The sequence below is a fragment of the Sphaeramia orbicularis genome, chromosome 11 (assembly GCF_902148855.1).
Source record: "Sphaeramia orbicularis chromosome 11, fSphaOr1.1, whole genome shotgun sequence".
NCBI lineage: Eukaryota > Metazoa > Chordata > Actinopteri > Kurtiformes > Apogonidae > Sphaeramia > Sphaeramia orbicularis.
The window spans coordinates 9,732,390-9,750,165 of record NC_043967.1 but is presented as its reverse complement, the minus strand read 5'-3'; the positions used below and the strand labels follow the sequence as shown (position 1 = coordinate 9,750,165).

At 40.4% G+C, this 17,776-nt stretch overlaps 1 protein-coding gene across 1 annotated transcript; it reads left to right on the top strand.

Annotated features, from left to right (window-relative positions):
• The first annotated feature begins 10,574 nt into the window (after positions 1-10,574).
• Positions 10,575-17,388, top strand: sgo1 (shugoshin 1). Its single transcript, XM_030146719.1, has 10 exons — positions 10,575-10,700; positions 10,897-11,060; positions 11,261-11,469; positions 11,589-11,638; positions 12,185-12,240; positions 13,391-14,269; positions 14,363-14,491; positions 15,261-15,452; positions 15,616-15,805; positions 15,891-17,388. The coding sequence occupies exons 2-10, from the start codon at positions 10,907-10,909 to the stop codon at positions 16,048-16,050; spliced, it is 2,019 nt and encodes a 672-aa protein (XP_030002579.1). The 5' UTR covers positions 10,575-10,700; positions 10,897-10,906; the 3' UTR covers positions 16,051-17,388.
• Positions 17,389-17,776: the final 388 nt, after the last annotated feature.

The following is a 17,776-nucleotide window of genomic DNA, read 5'->3' as shown; positions in this document are numbered from 1 at the left end:
AGCAAAGAGTGTTTTTTCATGTGACAAGCCAGTTAACACAGTTTGCATTTGTTCCTGTTTTATTCTAAAGGACCAGGCTTTAACATGACCTGATAGTGCCCCCTTTTATGACTGACGCATGCAGGATCCTGTTGTGTTTGACCATATGCTAAACAGCAACCTCTGCACCTTAAACATGGTCTGGGTGCGACTGAAGGTTTCTGCACTCCCACAAAACAACACATGTGCAAGCAGCTCTGCGTGAACCTGTGTTTCTCGAGCTCTAGACAAAAGGTAGGTGGGCAGAAAGGAGCGACAGCATACACAACATCCACGCTGGAAGCAGGAGTTGAAAGTTCAGACGCAGATGTTAATTCCACTTTCATCCTGTGTAGCCACTGTTTTTGCTGCTGCACACATTCAACTTGTCCGTATACTATGTGGCTGGCACAGTGGAAGTGCAGCGGTATGGCTTTGAGCAAAAGATCAGTAAACAGAACGGATGTCGGCTGTGAAGTAAATGGCTCAGCAGGGTTTTTCAAGAGCAGGCCGTAAGGCATAATGACCAAGCTGCATCCCACAGAGAGCCGATTGTGTGTCTGGAGCTCAATGTTTCTGTCATCTGGGTTCAAAGTGAGACCATTGGTAAAGGGCCACTCATCCAGCTTGGTTTGTTCATAAAGCAGCCAGAAACCAGCTTCCCTACATCCATAGTTAAGAAAAGAAACAGTAAAAAAAAAAGAAATAAAGAAAATAACACTGCCAGAGTCCTACTGAGAAAGTTGGAGTATGGTATTTTTTAGGATTTACAACAATGATAAGAACACAGGTCACTTATTTTCCCTCATTATTATATATGGTGAAATGCAGTGGTTAGATGTGTCATATTCAATGAAACATACAACATACAAGAAAAAAGCAGTCATTTTTATTTATATAGGCTGACGTCACACTTTTGTGTACACATCCCAGTGGTGTAGTCCAGGGTATACGAGGGTATACTTACTTATTTTTCAGTCAGCATTGGGTAGACCCACTTCTAAATCAGTCATTAGTATCTGATGCACACCAGTCATTAGTATCTGAGCCAAATTGCCCATTTTTACCTCCAGGATTGTGAAGCCATGACCCGCCCTACTCTGCATCTAATTGGCTAGTACTCTGTGCCTTCACTGATTAGATTGGTTAACTTTAGACATGAGGACTGATGAGCCAATCAGAGGTAGAGTAGGGTGGGGCATGCTGAGGAAACTATTGCTAACTAGCGCTGGCCACCTCTGGAACCTGATTGGACACCTCAGGTGCCAGTGCCACCCCAGTTGATTGACAGGTCACTGCACGTCTCTTTGAAAGATGCGTGATTATTGGAAATGCGAAGAAGAAAGCCAGAATAAACGTCTTTGAAATGAGTGGCACATATCAAGAGAACCCACTTTCATGGAATACATAATTCTGAGGTAAGTTTTAAGGTGGTTTCAGAATGAGTCACTGTTTTAAACTACTGATCATATGACTGCACATTTAGAGAAGAGATTTTGTCGCCAATAGTTCAACTGTGTGAGTAGGCTAACTTTATGAAAGGCTAACGTTATCCCATGTTTACCTCATGTTGAATACATTTACATTCATGCAGCTGCTTGTGTGACCAGTAATACCTACAAACTACTCCTGATCAAGTCATGATAATTTATAATAGTGAGCAAATACTACTGATGGATTTTTTGGGTAAACTAAACAGAGTAGTCTTTATTTGTCACTGTTTCAAAAATGGCGTTTTTCTGGACTTAAAAAAAAAAGGGAACCCAAAAATTGAGATTATACCCACTTCTCCAGGAACTACTACACCGCTGACCCATCCTAACCATTTAATTTAAGTGAGTAGCTTCTCATGTCTTAAACAACCATCAGTTGGATAGAGCTTAGATTGGACTGTGTTTCAATGGATAAAGGTCATGTGGTCTGATGAGTCTAGATTGACCCTGTTCCAGAGTGATGGGTTCATCAAGGTGAGAAGAGAGGTGGATGAAGTGATTACCCATCGTTCTTAGTGCCTGCAGTACAAGCCTGTGGGGGCAGTGTTTTGATCTGGGGTTGATTCAGTTGGTCAGGTCTTGGTTCGACCATATGAGGTCAGCTGACTACATGAGTATACTGAATGACCGGGTGTGGACATCAGTGGAGTTTGTTTCTTCTCTGATGACCACAGAGTCCAGACCTGAAACCCACTGAGAATCTTTGGAATGTGATGGAGAAGACTTTGCACTTATCCGTCCGTCCGTCCATCTTGTGAACTGCTTTCTCATCATGAGGGTTGCAGAGTTAGTGGAACCTCTTCAAGTTCATCACATGGCTGACATATACGAGGGCCGTTCAATAAGTTCATGGCCTCACCCAGAACAGAACAACACAGACAACACAGACTGATAATTTATATTTTATTTTTCAACATAATCTCCATTTACAGCAATGCACTTGGTCCATCGATGTTCAAGCATCACTATCCCATCACGAAAGAATGTAACATCCTGTATTATAACAACCAGTATTTCTGGGTGAGGCCATGAACTTATTGAACAGCCCTCGTACACACATATTCACTTTCACATTCACACCAGGTGATTTACATTGACCTGTTAACCTATTAAGTGGATGGCTTTAGACCAGGGGTGTCAAATTCTGGTCCTTGAGGTCCGGTATCCTGCATGTTTTAGATATTTCCCTCTTCCATCACACCTGGAAACCATTACATGATTATCAGGCTTCTGCAGAGCAGATGATGAGCTGATCATTAATTGAACCAGGTGTGCTGGAAGAGGGAAACATCTAAAACATGTAGGATACCAGACCTCGAAGACCGGAGTTTGACACCCCTGCTTTAGAGGAGGGGGGAGGAAACTGCAGCACCTGGAAAGAACCTACACAGACATGAGGAGAACATGCAAACCAACTCCACACAGAAAGGCCCACACCAGTCAGTGCTGGAATTGAACCTAGGACCTGTGAGGCAATAGTGCTAACCATTGTACCACCGTACCATCCCTGGTCCAACTCTACATCATAAATACAAGATTGTGACCAAAAATGAATGAAATTATGGACACAAATAAATGATGTGACATCTGCATAAAAACTGCAAGACATTCTCATTTTCACCCCTCCCCCTTCCCCTTTCCCTCCCCCTTGGCCCTTACACTTGGCACTACCCCTTGAAACAGAGTTACAAAATATTCCCCTATGAAATGAGACAACCCTTCGAGACCTGTTACGTCATCAACTTTCATCAATGGCGCTATAAACAGATGCGACAACTTTGCAACAGAATTCTCCATGCCGTCAGCAGATGTAACTGTCTCCGTTGCATAGGCTTTGGGCATCTTTTCACAGCTATCAACTATAATACATTTAATGTCGTTTCAATGTCTATAATTCATTGAAACAGCATTAAATGAACATAAAATGATTAAGTTATTTACAAAGAATGTACAAGGGGGTGACATGGTGGTGCAGTGGATAGCACTCTTGCCTCACAGCAAGAAGGTCCTGGGTTCAATTCTGACACTTTTCTGACCTTTCTGTGTGGAATTTGCATGCTCTCTCCATGTCTGCGTGGGTTTTCTCCGGGTACTCCGACTTCCTCCCAAAGACATGCACTGATAGGTTAATCTAAATTACCCATAGGTGTGAATGTGACAGTGATTGTTTGTCTCTACTGTCAGCCCTGTGATGAACTGGTGACATGTCCAGGGTGTACCTTGCCTTCCCCCATAAGTAGCTGGGATAGGCTCCAAGTGACCCCCGTGACCCAAGTGAGGATAAAGCAGGTTCAGAAAATGAATGAATGAATGAATGAAGAATATACTGCTGCACTTTTTGGCTGTGTTTACCTCTATCTTGCAGATGATTCGAACAGAATTATGGGAAATTTGTCATACTCCTCCATTTGTTGTGTGGTCCTGAAAAACCTCAGTTTCAAGGACCAAACAGCCATCCCCCTTAGCCCTTCCCCTCCGACGAATCGAGACCCCTTCATGTGAACACACAAAATGGAGAGGGAGGGGTGAGGGGGAGGGCCAAGGGGTGAATTGGGATTGAGCCAGAAACAATTCCACAGCAAATATGTCCAATGATCATAGTTAAACATCGTCTGATGAAATATTTTGTGTGACTTTTTTGTATCTGGGCTGATTACATACACATGTCCTACATCGATGGTCCCTTCACATGTAGATCAGCCACGTGGACACTGATGCAGCCCCAGACCATCACAGATGCTGCTTTTGCTCCTTTCACTGATAACAGTCTGGATGGTCTTTTTCTTTTTGAGGAAGAGAATTGAACATCTGTTTTCACTGAAAATAGGCTGAAACGGCTCACTTTACAGTCCATCTGAGACGAGCCCGGGTCCAGGGAACTCGGTGGCCTTTGTGCACAGGATTGATACAGTTCTTCCTCTTTGTGTAATGCAGTTTCAGGTTGCACTTCTGGATGCAGCATTAGACTGTTAAGTGACAACAGTTTTCCAAAGTGCTCCTGAGCCCATCGAAATTCATCATGACACTTTCTCAAGCAACGTATGAGACTCGAATATCATACAATTTTGTAGTGATTTTTGTCCTTTATGTACTAGGGTTTTAATATTATGATTCTTTTCACTACTTTATACAGGTACTGACTAAAAATTGTCTCATGAAGTTTGGGCCAAAGTATTAAGTCTCTACCTCACACAGATAGATGAATGTGATGTAGGTCTCAAAGTCAAAATATGTTTCTTTTTTGTTTATTTCAGCATCAATTAAATGTTCAAGACAATTAACAAATTGCACATTTTAGTTTTTATTGCTTTTTGAAAATGTCCAACTTTTCTAAAAATGAGGTTTATCCATAATGTGGGTTAAAGATGACATTGTGTGGACATTTTTTAGACAAAAGACTGTATATGTATAATGAGTCCAGTACTACACTATGTGTTTTACACAAACATATTCCACTGTGTTATCCCATCAATCTAGCATCCAGAAAACAGGATATCATCCATCTATGTGACTTCTTTCCCTGATTTTGCTTCGGGGTGGTTACACAACCGCTGTTATGATTTCATTATGATATATTATTATGGATATGGCACCATACACACATTTTCCATATTAAAAAAGTGGGGCTGTGTGTATTTTTGGCCCAGTAGAGGCGAGTGCACAGATTACAGCTAATTCTTTTCATCTGGAAAGAAAGTAGATGATCTTTTCATTGGCCAGTCAGACTGTCTGAACAGAAATGGGCAAACTAGAGATACGACTGGACGGAGCATGTGAACTTTTTAATAAAGGTATCTGTGCATCACATCGGTGGATAGAGACGGGTATAGTTACAACGAAAGGCAATCTGTGTTGTATCTTTAATATAGTTTATTTTCCTTCGCTGCCATAACACTGACAATGTTACGTTTTTTAATCCGTTCATCTCATGCTGTCCGTTTCCTCTACCTGTGATAATAAGTTTCTCTCCAGGCATCTGACATATGGATAGTCAGAGGTGGCATGAAATGACTGTGTGATGAATTTGTCCATTAAGCGAAGCTAAAACCTGTCCCTCCGGCAGTCGATCTGTCAGATGTTCTATGTTTCACTCTCTTCTCTTCTGCCTTTCTCTCGCCTATTTAATGTACAGACTTACACTCATAAAAAAAAAAGAACTTTCACACAAATTGTACAGCTCACTATTTCCCTGCCGTGCATGTGGCAACAGCTGTAACATTTACTTGCTTTTAGTAAGAATAATACACCTCTAGGTAAACAGAGGTGACCTTATTATTAAAACAGTGAGTCATTATGCTCCTGTATGGCTCACTCCCTAACACAGAAACACTCTGACCTGTTCTGTTGTCGTTTGCAAAAAAAAAAAAAAGATGTTAGTTTTGGTGGGATTTTCAACTATAAAAACACTTAGTTTTGAAATACAACTCGTTTCCAAAAGTGGGAAAGTACAAATACTCCATTACTGTACTTAAATTATTATAGTTACAGGCCAAGTTCGGGTTAGGGTTACTTGGCCTGTCCTCAGTGACATTTTCAGGCCTAAACAAGTTGAATTAACTTTGAAAGGCAAGAACAGCTGCCATGGGAGAAGAAATGAAATTGACATGGTGGCTAAAATGTTAATGCTGTAACCTGGCAATTTTGTGGAAAACAAGATGGATGCCCATTGTCCCCTCCCATGATCTTTGATGGGATTTAAATCCCACCGCTACTTCACGCAAACCAGTTTTAACTTGGATTGCACAATTTGCCCCTGCTCACTCATGCATGAAAACCTGAGTCTGTAAATCTGGACAAATATCCACTACCCTACCTACCTACCCTATCCCTACCCACAGACATCCATAAAAGAAAATTCCACAAATTATCAAATGCGGAACTGGGGGTAATTTTTCAAAATGTATAGTTGTTTTTTATACACCCTGTAGAGCTGTCAGGTATTTGTTCTTTATTTGAATGTAAATTTTAATGACAACTTTTTTTTAATAATTACATCTTAATTTTTTACTCCTTCCATTCAAAGGAAAGCGTCGATTATTATAATTTTTGCATCATTACACACCTTCCTAAATTCAAAACTGATATCAAGCAAAAAAGATGAAACTGTAACTGATAGAAAAATTCTCACATAGAAAAGACAATCTGTTGGTGAAGCCATCAATGAATACCATGCACAACAAATCAAACAACATGAAAATGGTGTAAAATGACAAAGTAACATGAGAAAAAGTCATAATAAGATGAAATCTGATGAAACAATCTGAAATAGTAAGAAGTAACTAGAACTAAAAGAACAGAAATTGCAAAATATCCCAAAAAATTTTAAAAAGCAATAAAAAAGATGATGAAAAGGTTGTAAAATATGTAACAATGCAATGAAAACACAATCATGCTCTCAGATGTCATGATTTAGAATATATTTTGTTCATTAAGTTTTTTTTTTCTTGATTTAACTCGAGGAAAAAAACATCCACAAATGTTGTGAATGAAAAACATAAATGAATGCAGTTCCACTCACAGTTCCACTCAACAAGAGGAAAACAATGTAGAAAATATAAAGAGAAAAAGATGTGACTGGGTTACATCTGGGTGTTTATAAGACAAAAATGATGTAAAAGATGAAATTAATACCAAAATGGCATAAAAGACATAAGATGAAAATGATGAAATAACACAAAAACAACAGAAAAGACAACAAAAATATTGTAACTCATGAAAGGAGCCCAAAATAGTATAAGAGATGGAACAAGATGAAAAGAATGTAAAATCTATCACGATAACAAAACAAAAACAGACCTGTTATCACTGATGGTGTGATTTAAGGCTTGTTTTGTCCATTATGTTGATTTTAACTGAATGCTTTCAAATGTTCTCAAATGATATGAATAAAATAGCTAATTTAGTGCAATCTGACTTCTACCCAATGAGATGAAAACAATATAAATGGCTTAATGAGACAAAAATGACCAAAAAAGTATCAACACAAAAACAATGGAAAAGACATAATGAGACAAACATGATGGTAAAAGACTAAATAAGAGCAAAATGGTATAAAAGACTGAAATGTAGCTGGAACTGTGGAGAAAAGGGGTTTTTATCATTTCAAGTTTGATCAGTTTTACACATTGATCTCTTTATTTCACAAGTGTCTGTACTTCTATTTGGATAAAGAAAGCACATATACTCGTGCCACCTCAGACTGTTTCATATCCTTACGTTAACAACACAGCAAATAACCCCACTGAGAGCACAAAAAGCACCACACATTTGTGACAAAAATAAAAAATAAGTCAAAAACAGCGTGTGATTTACCTGAAGTTCTTGTGTGAAAAGCACAGGGCTGTTCTGCAGCCGAGAAACCCTGCTGAAGTCATTTGTTTTCAGTGGGTGACACTGACAACACCCATGCTTTACCAAAACCTTTCTGTAGCCTCAATATGCCAGTCAGAGGGCTGTCATGGACACTTTCTTGGATCCTCTTTGGCAGTACGGGCCCAAATGGATGTTGCATTAGCTGCAGCGGCATGCAGGAAAAGGTGTGAGTTTCTACATGTGTGCTGCCAAGTCAGACAGGCCCTGTATGAGTTCTAGTTGGGAAAGTAAATGAGATCACGAGTTGGTATTTAGTGTAACCTGATATTTGCGGAACATTTATATGAGCAAACCTGAGGTGGGCAGGCCCAACATGGAGGCAGAATATATGTGTATATGGAGGAATATGTGTGTCTCTGCTTTAATGAGGAACAGGATGAGAGGCCTTACACCAGAGCAAAAGGACAAAAGCCTTAAATTAACATTTGCACTGATCTAATAATTGAGTGGATGATGCTTTCTTGGCCACTGTGTAATCTAATTTTGAAAGGGTCACAAAAGGAAAGGGAAAAAAACAGAAGAGGAACTATAATTCAAATAGGCGTCAGTATGGACACTTATCAGCTCTGTCCACACGAAGCAGAGCTCTATGTAGCATTCATTCAATTACAGACACTCAACTGGTCATTTTGGAGGTGCTGAGCCTGGGCCTATATGAGAATTCATCTAATTTACCCTGTCAAATAAATGTACAATAGCGCCAGTTTCCTTTTTTATCCTCATACTGATAAAAAAAAAGTGGAAGGACTAAAACGATTGAAGCACAAAGTTATAATGATATATTTATTATGCCATGTGGTCATCTACAGTGGTGTAGAGTAACCTTTATTGAAGTACTGTAAGCAGGGTTTCCATTTTCCTCTATTCCTCTAGATTTTGAAGGAAAACATACATTTTACTCCTGTGCCTTATGTTACTTTTGATTTTGATGTGATTATCATAGATAGAGCTGCCCATCAGATGCAGTTTGGGTGCAGCTGTGGAGAAGTGGCTCATGAAAACTTTGGTTCCCTGGACCAGGCAGAGAAATTGTTGGCTGATGTGCCATTTTGCAAGGCCCTTAACCTCTGATTTGCTCCCCGAGGCCCTGACTCCTGACTCCTGGCTCCTAATCTACAGTGTGTGATGTGTTCCTGCATGTTTGGCTAGTGATGGGTTAAATACAGGGGTTCAATCCTGGTGGTGTGTGTTGCATGTCCACATATAAAATATAACGTCAAAGAAAGATTCCATTTAAAAAACTACGTTAAAAAGAACACATTAAATATTGTATACTGCTCTGAAATGGGTCATTCTTCACTTTAATGTTTTTATACCTTAAATGTATTTTGATGCTAATGCTTGTGTACAGACTTGAAAGCAGGATTTTCAGTGTTTTTACACTATGGTACTTCCCCAACAGCTTGTAATCTACTCTTGAGTGTCAGAGGAACAGGCTTTGTAGACAAATAACAAATGCCTTAACAGTGCTGTCTCTGTTAGGAAATGTAGAGATTAGGGTTTAAGGAAAGACTCATTATTTTAGTGTAATAATATGGGAGAAAGGACCGAAAGGACAAGATCCTGGATACAAGTGGTCGAAATGAGTTTCCTCCGTAGGGTGGCTGGGCGCACGCTTAGGGATAGGGTGAGGAGCTCAGTCACCAGGGAGGAGCCTGGAGTAGAGCTGCTGCTCCTCCACATCCAGAGGGGCCAGCTGAGGTGGCTCGGGCATCTGTTTCAGTTGCCTCCTGGACGCCTCCTTGGGGAGGTGTTCTGGGCATGTCCCACCGGGTGGAGACCTCGGGGAAGACCTAGGACACGTTGGAGAGACTATGTCTCTCGGCTGGCCTGGGAATGCCTCGGGGTCCCCCCAGAAGAGCTGGAGGAGGTGTCTGGGGAGAGGGAAGTCTGGTCATCCCTGCTTAGACTGTTGCCCCCGCGACCCTGCCCTGGATAAGCGGCAGATAATGGATGGAATATGGAAGAAGTGGCTCCCTGCCCTGAATCTATTTTGTGAAAATAATATGTATTATAATAATCAGCCAGCCTCTGTTATAGTCCCTAATATCTTTGCAATAGATTAGCAAATTATGATGCCTGATAACATCTAAAATGAGCCAAAAAGAGTGTTGCACCAGGTAGGGCTGATTTACAGTGGCTGTTTTTTGTGCATCTCTCTCTCTCTCTCCCTCTTTTTTTTTTTTTTTTTACAACCAAAAACTTAAACTAGTTGAGTACTTCACAAATCTTTACCATCATGGCTAAGCATTCTTCCCTGTTGTTCCATAAGATCCAACGTCATTAACATTACAACAGTAATAGTGTGATGACACACAACTGATTGAGGTGGCTCACAATTTAGTGTAGATCTTCTCCTTTGATCATTTTTCAGTTCAGTTTTCAGTTTAATTCAATGCAATTCAATGCATCAAACCACAATAATAATAATAATAATAATAATAATAATGACAACAACAAATTAATAGATGAAGTATATTGAAAATGGAAAACAGTAGAATCTCTCAAAAAGAATAAAATCCTGTCTAATTGTATTTCTCAGATTGTAACTTATGCTCTCTCTTCTCAGTCGGATGTACAGTCTGTGCTCAGATCATCTCTGTCAGCGCCATCTAGCGGACAATGACCTTCTCCACGAGGAAGTGACGTATCGTCATTCCACCAATCACCGACCGCGGCTCACAATTCGAACATCAACGTACTGTGAGTGTCGGACGAGCTGCGATGTAATGTTTTACTTTAGACTCTAATTCAGTCACCGACGAATTTTATTGAAGCGATTAACTGCAAACCAAAAAGGCTGTTATTTTCACACTGGTAGGTAGAGTTTAACTTCTTTTTCTAAGTTTGATATCGTTAAACGGACATGTTTAAAATGGCCTGTGGGCTCAACTAACGTAGCTTTGCTCTCACGGTTGTTGGTCCTTAGCTTAGCTGGTTGTTTTTAGCTAATAATAATGATCTAATGCTTTATAACTGTTCGATTATCGCATACGTTTTATATTTATTAAAGAGTCTGAGCCATGGCGAGAGAGCGGGTCCAGAGGAAGTCATTCCAGCAGAGTCTGGAGGACATAAAGGAGAAGATGAAGGAGAAGAGGAACAGTCGGTTAGCTAGTGCTTCAGCCCCAAACAGAGGAAACAGAGGACGGTCCAGGATGATCAACAAAAGCAGCGGTGAGGAACACAGGGCTCCAACTTCATCAGCCCACTTATATGATTGAACCTGCTTTTATCAGTTATGTTCAAAACACTGTGGCATTGAAATGTCGAGCTTGATCCATATCTGCAGGAAGCACAGCATGGAGAGGTGATATATGGACCAGACACTATGGTCCAGACTAGCAAATGACACCTATCACTGTGGTTTCTCTCAGACACAAGCAACAGAAACACCATCCTGAAGGGTGTCCAACTAAAAAACAAGGCCTTGGCTGTGGCGCTGCAAGCTGAAAAGGAGAAAGTGAGGCAAGCTAATGGAGTGATCCTGCAGCTGAAGAGGGAGCAGCACGCCCTATTCCTTCACCTGATTCTGCTCAAGAGGAAGCTCAAAGAGCAGGTGGCTCTGGTGGACAGTGCTTCAGAGGTACGCCAGGAGAGGCCTTGTCTGTTATTGTGCCCTTTTTTTGCACATTGCTTTTCTAAGGCTGGGATAAGGTGTGTGTTCCATAGTAATAAAATAACACTATTTTTCTGTCTATTCAGAAACCCACAAACAGGATTCCCCAGACTCAAGATGATGAAGATTTATCAAGGTAAATTTGGAAAAAAAACAAGATAATAATAATTAGAAAAGCGCTCGGAGAGTGCAGACCTCTGCCAAGGCAGATCACCCCCCCCTCCCCCCATCACCACCAAAATGTAATAATTTGTTCTTTGTGCCAGTATCAACATTTCCTGAAAATTTCATCCAAATCCATCCAGAACTTTTTGAGTTATCTTGCTAACAGACAGACAGACAAACCTCGATGAAAACATAAACTCTGCTGTTACTTGGCGGAGGTAATAATAATAATGGATTGGATTTCAGTAGCGTTTTTCAAGTCACCCAAAGCACTTTATATTATTGATCCATTACTCATTCACTCTCACATTCTTACTCTGGTGGTAAAGTACATTTGAAGCCACTCCTGCCCTGGGGCAGGCTGACAGAAGCATGGCTGCCAGTACGCACCGAATGGCCCCTCAGACCACCACCAACAATTCATACGCATTCATACACCATACACAAAAGTCATCACATACATCATCTTTTAATCTTGCTTTATAAGTATCATGACCTGTGGCCTCTTGTTTTACAGAAGGAGCCAAAATGTAGGGGACCCTACTGTACCAGAAGCCTCACCAGCTTGTTCAGGTAAACACATGCATGATCTGTCCTCTAATTATACAGTTTTTATTACAGTTTTATTCCCTTGAGCTGTAACACTTACATGCTGTTATTCTAATTTAAAGCTCTGCAATATGTTGCACCAGTTGTTAGAGTGGAGTTCATACTCTAGTGATATTTGAAAGGTTACACAATCATCTTAGGCGAAGGAGGAGTGAATCATGCTGGCCCTATTACCTTGGTAACAGGTTCTCTGTGATAGTTGACAGCCTCTTATGGTGATATTTATGATTTATACTCTTGCTTTTGTTTTGTTTTTTTAGATACAGACGTTCATTAATATTACTACCTGATGACAAACTTACAATATGAGACAACTAAATCCAGCAAACAACAGAACACAAATTAACATCAGTATAGCATTATGTCTGTGATACAGGGCTGCATATCTTTAATGTAGTAATAGTTTTGGCAAGTAAAGAGATAATGTTAGAATGAACAACTGCTGATTTGTGTTTTTTTAGGTGTCATGTGTTGGATTAAATATTAGATTTCCAACGGTCCACTAAGGGGCTGTTATATTATTATATAATAGTATAATGTACACTGCCATCAGACTAACATCTTAGTCTGATGACTAAACATTTTATTTGCTTTTTCTTGAGCTGATGGAAATATGAATTTCCCCTTGGAGAAAAATACAGTTAATCTGTATTTATATCTGTAGTTACATACACCCAATCATTTCTGTAGCTGTTTTTGCTGTTTGGAGGATTAATGTTAGCTTTTTATTTTTTAGATGTAAGCCTCTTCACTAGATAGCAAATAGTACAAAGGCAATTACACAACAAACAAAATGGTATCAAAACAATTCCAGATATTGTGAAAGTAATGGACACTGAATTATTGGCAGGAAGTGCCGTTACTGTGATAATATTTATATATTGTAGTATAGACTTTTTAGCTGCTAGGGTCTCCTGCACAGAACACTAACTTGTTAAGTTTGAGTCATGTTGTTGTGTATAATGTGCAAATAAACTCAACTCAGCTTGTAAATAGCTGATGTTACAGATCACTGGTCATTTGTGTTCTACAGTCGTGCACTGAGCCTTTTATGATTCTTTCATGCAATGATCATGTAACTGTTGTTGTAATTTTTTTTCTTTTTCCTCCACAGACCTTCATTCCTCAGAAAAATGTGAACCTCCCGAATGTGACAACCTTGTTATGTTACCATCTACAGTGGGTGTGAGGCGTCGTCGCACAGATCGAAGCAGCAGGAGTAAGAGGAGGTCTGAGCGTGTGCAAGAACAGAAGGCAGTAAGAGACGAAGATCCTGGTGTATCCTTGGAGACTTTAATAGCAAGTCCTATTTGCAGTGATGAAAGAAACCAGAATCAAATGCATCAGGAGGTGGAACCAGAGATAATACATCCTGTTGATGCTGAGCAGTTTCAGCACTCTACCCCTGAACTGATCCCAGCCAAAAAACGCAACCAACAGCAACCTTCTAAGAAACAACCTCAGCAAGAGCCCCGCACCAAACCGGAACCAGCTCAGCAGCGGAAACCCGATAGAGGCCGCAAAGCAGAGCGTGCACCATTAAAGAAACCTTGGGATAATCCTAAACCAAGAACGCGGTCCAAGAGTCGTGACCGCTCAGCCACACGGGCCAAAGCAGCACCTCCACAGCAGGGCAACAAGCTCAACACATCACTGGGATTTAATGACACTTTTGACTTTGACTGTGAGGAGGCGGTCCACATCACACCGTTCAAGGCCAAAGCTGAGGAGCGTCAGCCAGCCACACCCATCAGTGAAGAGATGCCACAGACAGGACCGTCCCAATCGGAGGTATCACCTGCTGATTCCGAAAAGAGAGAATCCAGCTCATCGTCTCCATCTTCTGAATCAGAGGACAGTCTTTATGTCCCACAGAAGACCAAGAAAAGACACACTTCACCTGAGAGGACCAAAGTGATCACCACTCGCAGAGGAAGACTCTCTAAAAGAGTCAGTCAGAAAGAAAACGTCCCCCCTAAACAGGAGATCGCTGGTAAGTGTTTATTCATTTTAACCTGAATATCAAGTTGTTATGGGATGACTTTAAATTCTAATAATTAAACCATCACTATGTATTTGTATGTAGTCTTTAGGGATGAGGAATTGAGCCCTGAAGCTGAAAAGCCTCAAAAGGAACAATCTGATCAATGGCAGTCTCCAAACTTAACCTTTAACAGCCCAGACCTGCCCAGACTGGGGCAAGAAAATCCATCTGGTGAGTGAATCCTGAACGGGATAAGTTTCAGTGATACCACAATCAACTCACTGTGTTCACACATTCAAAACTAATAAATAACATGAAAACCCAGGTAAATCATGGAATTTAAAAAGGTCTTTGCCCTAGTCTGGAAAAGAAGAAAGAAGAAATTCACAAAACCATGGATTTATTTCTGTCTACATAAAGTCAAGATCTAAATTATCTACAGTAAATGGGCAATATCAACTCATACAACAGCAAAGGAAAGCACCTGCAAGGCTTGCAATGTGCATTATGTGTGGAAAAATTCTAATAACCAATAAAATAAAGCACTACTGTTAGACATGGAAGCATATTCAACATATTACAATAAGTGGACAGGTTGCATTTTTGATTTGTTTTGTTCAAGAAAAAACATTAAGTCCCATTTTACAATGTGAACATTTTACACATTGATCAATGACCAAACACTCATAAAGGTTGTCATCAGTTAAATGCACGTGCTTTGTCTTCTGCAGTCTGACATGGTACAAACATCAGTTTGCTGGCCTTAAAAACAAAAGGAGGTCACAGTCAGTCTGCCGTGTTCCTGTTAAAGCAGTGGTTTGGGTTTTGTTCAGGAACCATCAGTGGAACAAAATGTGTAGCGACTTTCATTTCTGCTCTGGTGTCTCACACACAGACAGACACTCATAATCAGTCCCCAAACACAGCGTAAAATGTCATTCTATGATGAAAGACTGAGTTAATGTGAATTTAATGATCGTTTCGTGTGTTGGTTCTGAAGATTCGGTCAAGTGTCGCAAAGTGGACGTGAGGGAGGGGCAGGATGAGGACTGCCTGCCTTCTGTCAGCCCTCTGGTTGAGGCTGAGATGATGAGAATAGACACTGTCTTGTCCAATTTTGGAGATTCCACCTGTGAACCTTCACCTCTTCTGCTCAACCAGACGCCCCAGAGAGCGAAGCCATGCAAGAAACGTAGGTTATGAAACCACCTTCAGCACTGACTCTGATGTCACAGTTCTTCCTCTGCACTCAGGAGGCTTTTGAACCTCATTGTTTTTGTGGTATTTTCACTACACTTTGTTTTATTTGTCACTGTTTCTTGCTTTGGATCACATCCTTCTTCACCTTTCTACAGGTGCTCTTGGTGTGAGGACAGCGGGGCGTGGCTTGAGTCTGTGTGATGTGACCAATCTGTCCCCCGCAGCCTATCGAAAGTTCTCCTGTGGTGGGTCCCGGCCCTCTGATGCCCGGTGCTCCACGCCGGTTCCGTCCCGAAAACGGCGGTGCACCATGGTTGTGGACTACAAGGAGCCGTCGCTGAGCGCGTATGTTCCCTGTTTATTGTTTTTCCAGTTATTTTTGTACCAAAAACAGTTCTTTTGGATGACAGCTATTTTCTCATCACAACAGGAAACTTCGACGGGGAGATAAGTTCACAGATTTGCAGTTCCTCCGCTCTCCCATTTTCAAGCAGAAGTCCGGCCGGAGGTCAGTGCAGCGATCAAGGAACTCCATGAATGGACAACAACCGTTTGAGAAATACAACGAATCATTTGTCGGGTGTCTCTGAAAGCAGCTACTTTGTCTTGTTCTACCTGGTCAGTTTTATTGTGATTTTATTGAGATTTGACTGATTTTGATTTTTTTTTTTTCTCATGGTTGTATTTTTTATATGATAAAGAGTTAATGAGATAATTATTGTGAGGTAAACATTTGTTCATTGCTTATCTTAGATTTTAGTTGCTTCCTCTTCATCTCTAGCTGAGTGTGTCATCAGTATATCACTTAATTCTGAGTGATCTTATTATAAGGTCCAAGTTTTTGGTATATATGTCATGTAATAAATTCTGAAGCATCACAAGCATGTTTTACCACTTTCCTGTAACAGAATGGCAATAAATTATTTACCCTTAGGTCCATTTTTACTAAGATTTCCATGGTCATGAGAAACTGGGAAACCATCCTTTCAGTCTCGAATAGTCATGAAAAGGAGGAAAGTTGTTACAAAGTTTTGTAAAAGCCACAGAATTTAATTTTTTAATCTTGTCAGTTTCTCACCTTTCACAAAAATGAGCTTCTTTGAGATCAACATGTTCAAGACCCTAAATTTCTAAGACTCGGGAGAACTCAGATCTGTATGAGTGACAAAAGTAAAATGACAACATCTGTCACATGAGTAGAACAAGAGGCTAAGAGTCAAATTAAGGGGGCAGTCAGAGGTCTGGGGTTCCTCCCATAGGAAATGTGGAACATTCAACAGCTCATTCGCTCACCTCATTCATTCACGCTGGTGAATTCAAGTGCACCAGTTTGTGTCTTTTCTGCATCAGTATAGAGTGGAAATGTCTAAACCTTTATTTACACTGGAGAAATCACTCAGAGATAACCCTTGGTTGCAGTGATAGAGTTAAACTGAAAACAAAGTACAGAAGTATTACAAATTTGACAAAAATTTGGATATGTACATATTTGCAACATAAAATACATTTAGATTAAAATAAAACAGAAATATAAAATGTATGTACACAAAAAGTTTTCTGATAAGCGGAGGAAAACACAAATTGGTAATATAAATAGGCTTTTGGGCATTCTGTACAGCTTTTCCTCATCTTAAAGACCTTCACACATATCTTAAATGTCTTGTTTCTGGAAGTAACATCTTTTAAAATGACTTGGACAAATATGAATTGTGTTTCAGTCAGGTTGATCAAACCCAACAAAATAAAAGTCCTTTTACTTAGCAATTAAAACATCTGTCATGTTTTTTAACTGGGTGTGGTAGTATTAAGGCCACATGAGGATAAAAACATCTGATATTTCCAGAGTATTGAGGAAAAAAGTCTGGTTAAAACTCCAAATATGGAAGCTTTAACATTTCAAGAAAATTTGTAATTATAGAGTGGACAAAGAGTCAGAAGAGAAAAACATATTCATTCATTTTCTGAACCCGCTTTATCCTCATTAGGGTCACTTGGAGCCTATCCCAGCTACATGGGGGTGAAGGCGGGGTACACCCTGGACAAGTCACCAGTTCATTGCAGGGCTGACATATAGAGACAAACAATCACTCACATTCACTTCTATGGGCAATTTAGATTAACCAATTAACCTATTAGAGTGCATGTCTTTGGATGGTGGGAGGAAGCCGGAGTACTCAGAGAGAACCCACGCAGACACGGGGAGAACATGCAAACTCCACACAGAAAGGTCCCACCCCCCGTCAATTGGTGTTGGAATTGAACCCAGGACCTTCTAGCTGTGAGGCACAAGTGCTAACCACTGCACCACCATCTCAC

Bases quoted from the DNA above. Each gene is read 5' to 3' on its own strand.
- sgo1 (XM_030146719.1), top strand. From the start codon at position 10,907: ATGGCGAGAGAGCGGGTCCAGAGGAAGTCATTCCAGCAGAGTCTGGAG. The intron at 12,241-13,390 runs GTAAACACATGC...TTTCCTCCACAG, and splicing joins AGCCTCACCAGCTTGTTCAG to ACCTTCATTCCTCAGAAAAA. The intron at 15,806-15,890 runs GTATGTTCCCTG...TCATCACAACAG, and splicing joins AAGGAGCCGTCGCTGAGCGC to GAAACTTCGACGGGGAGATA.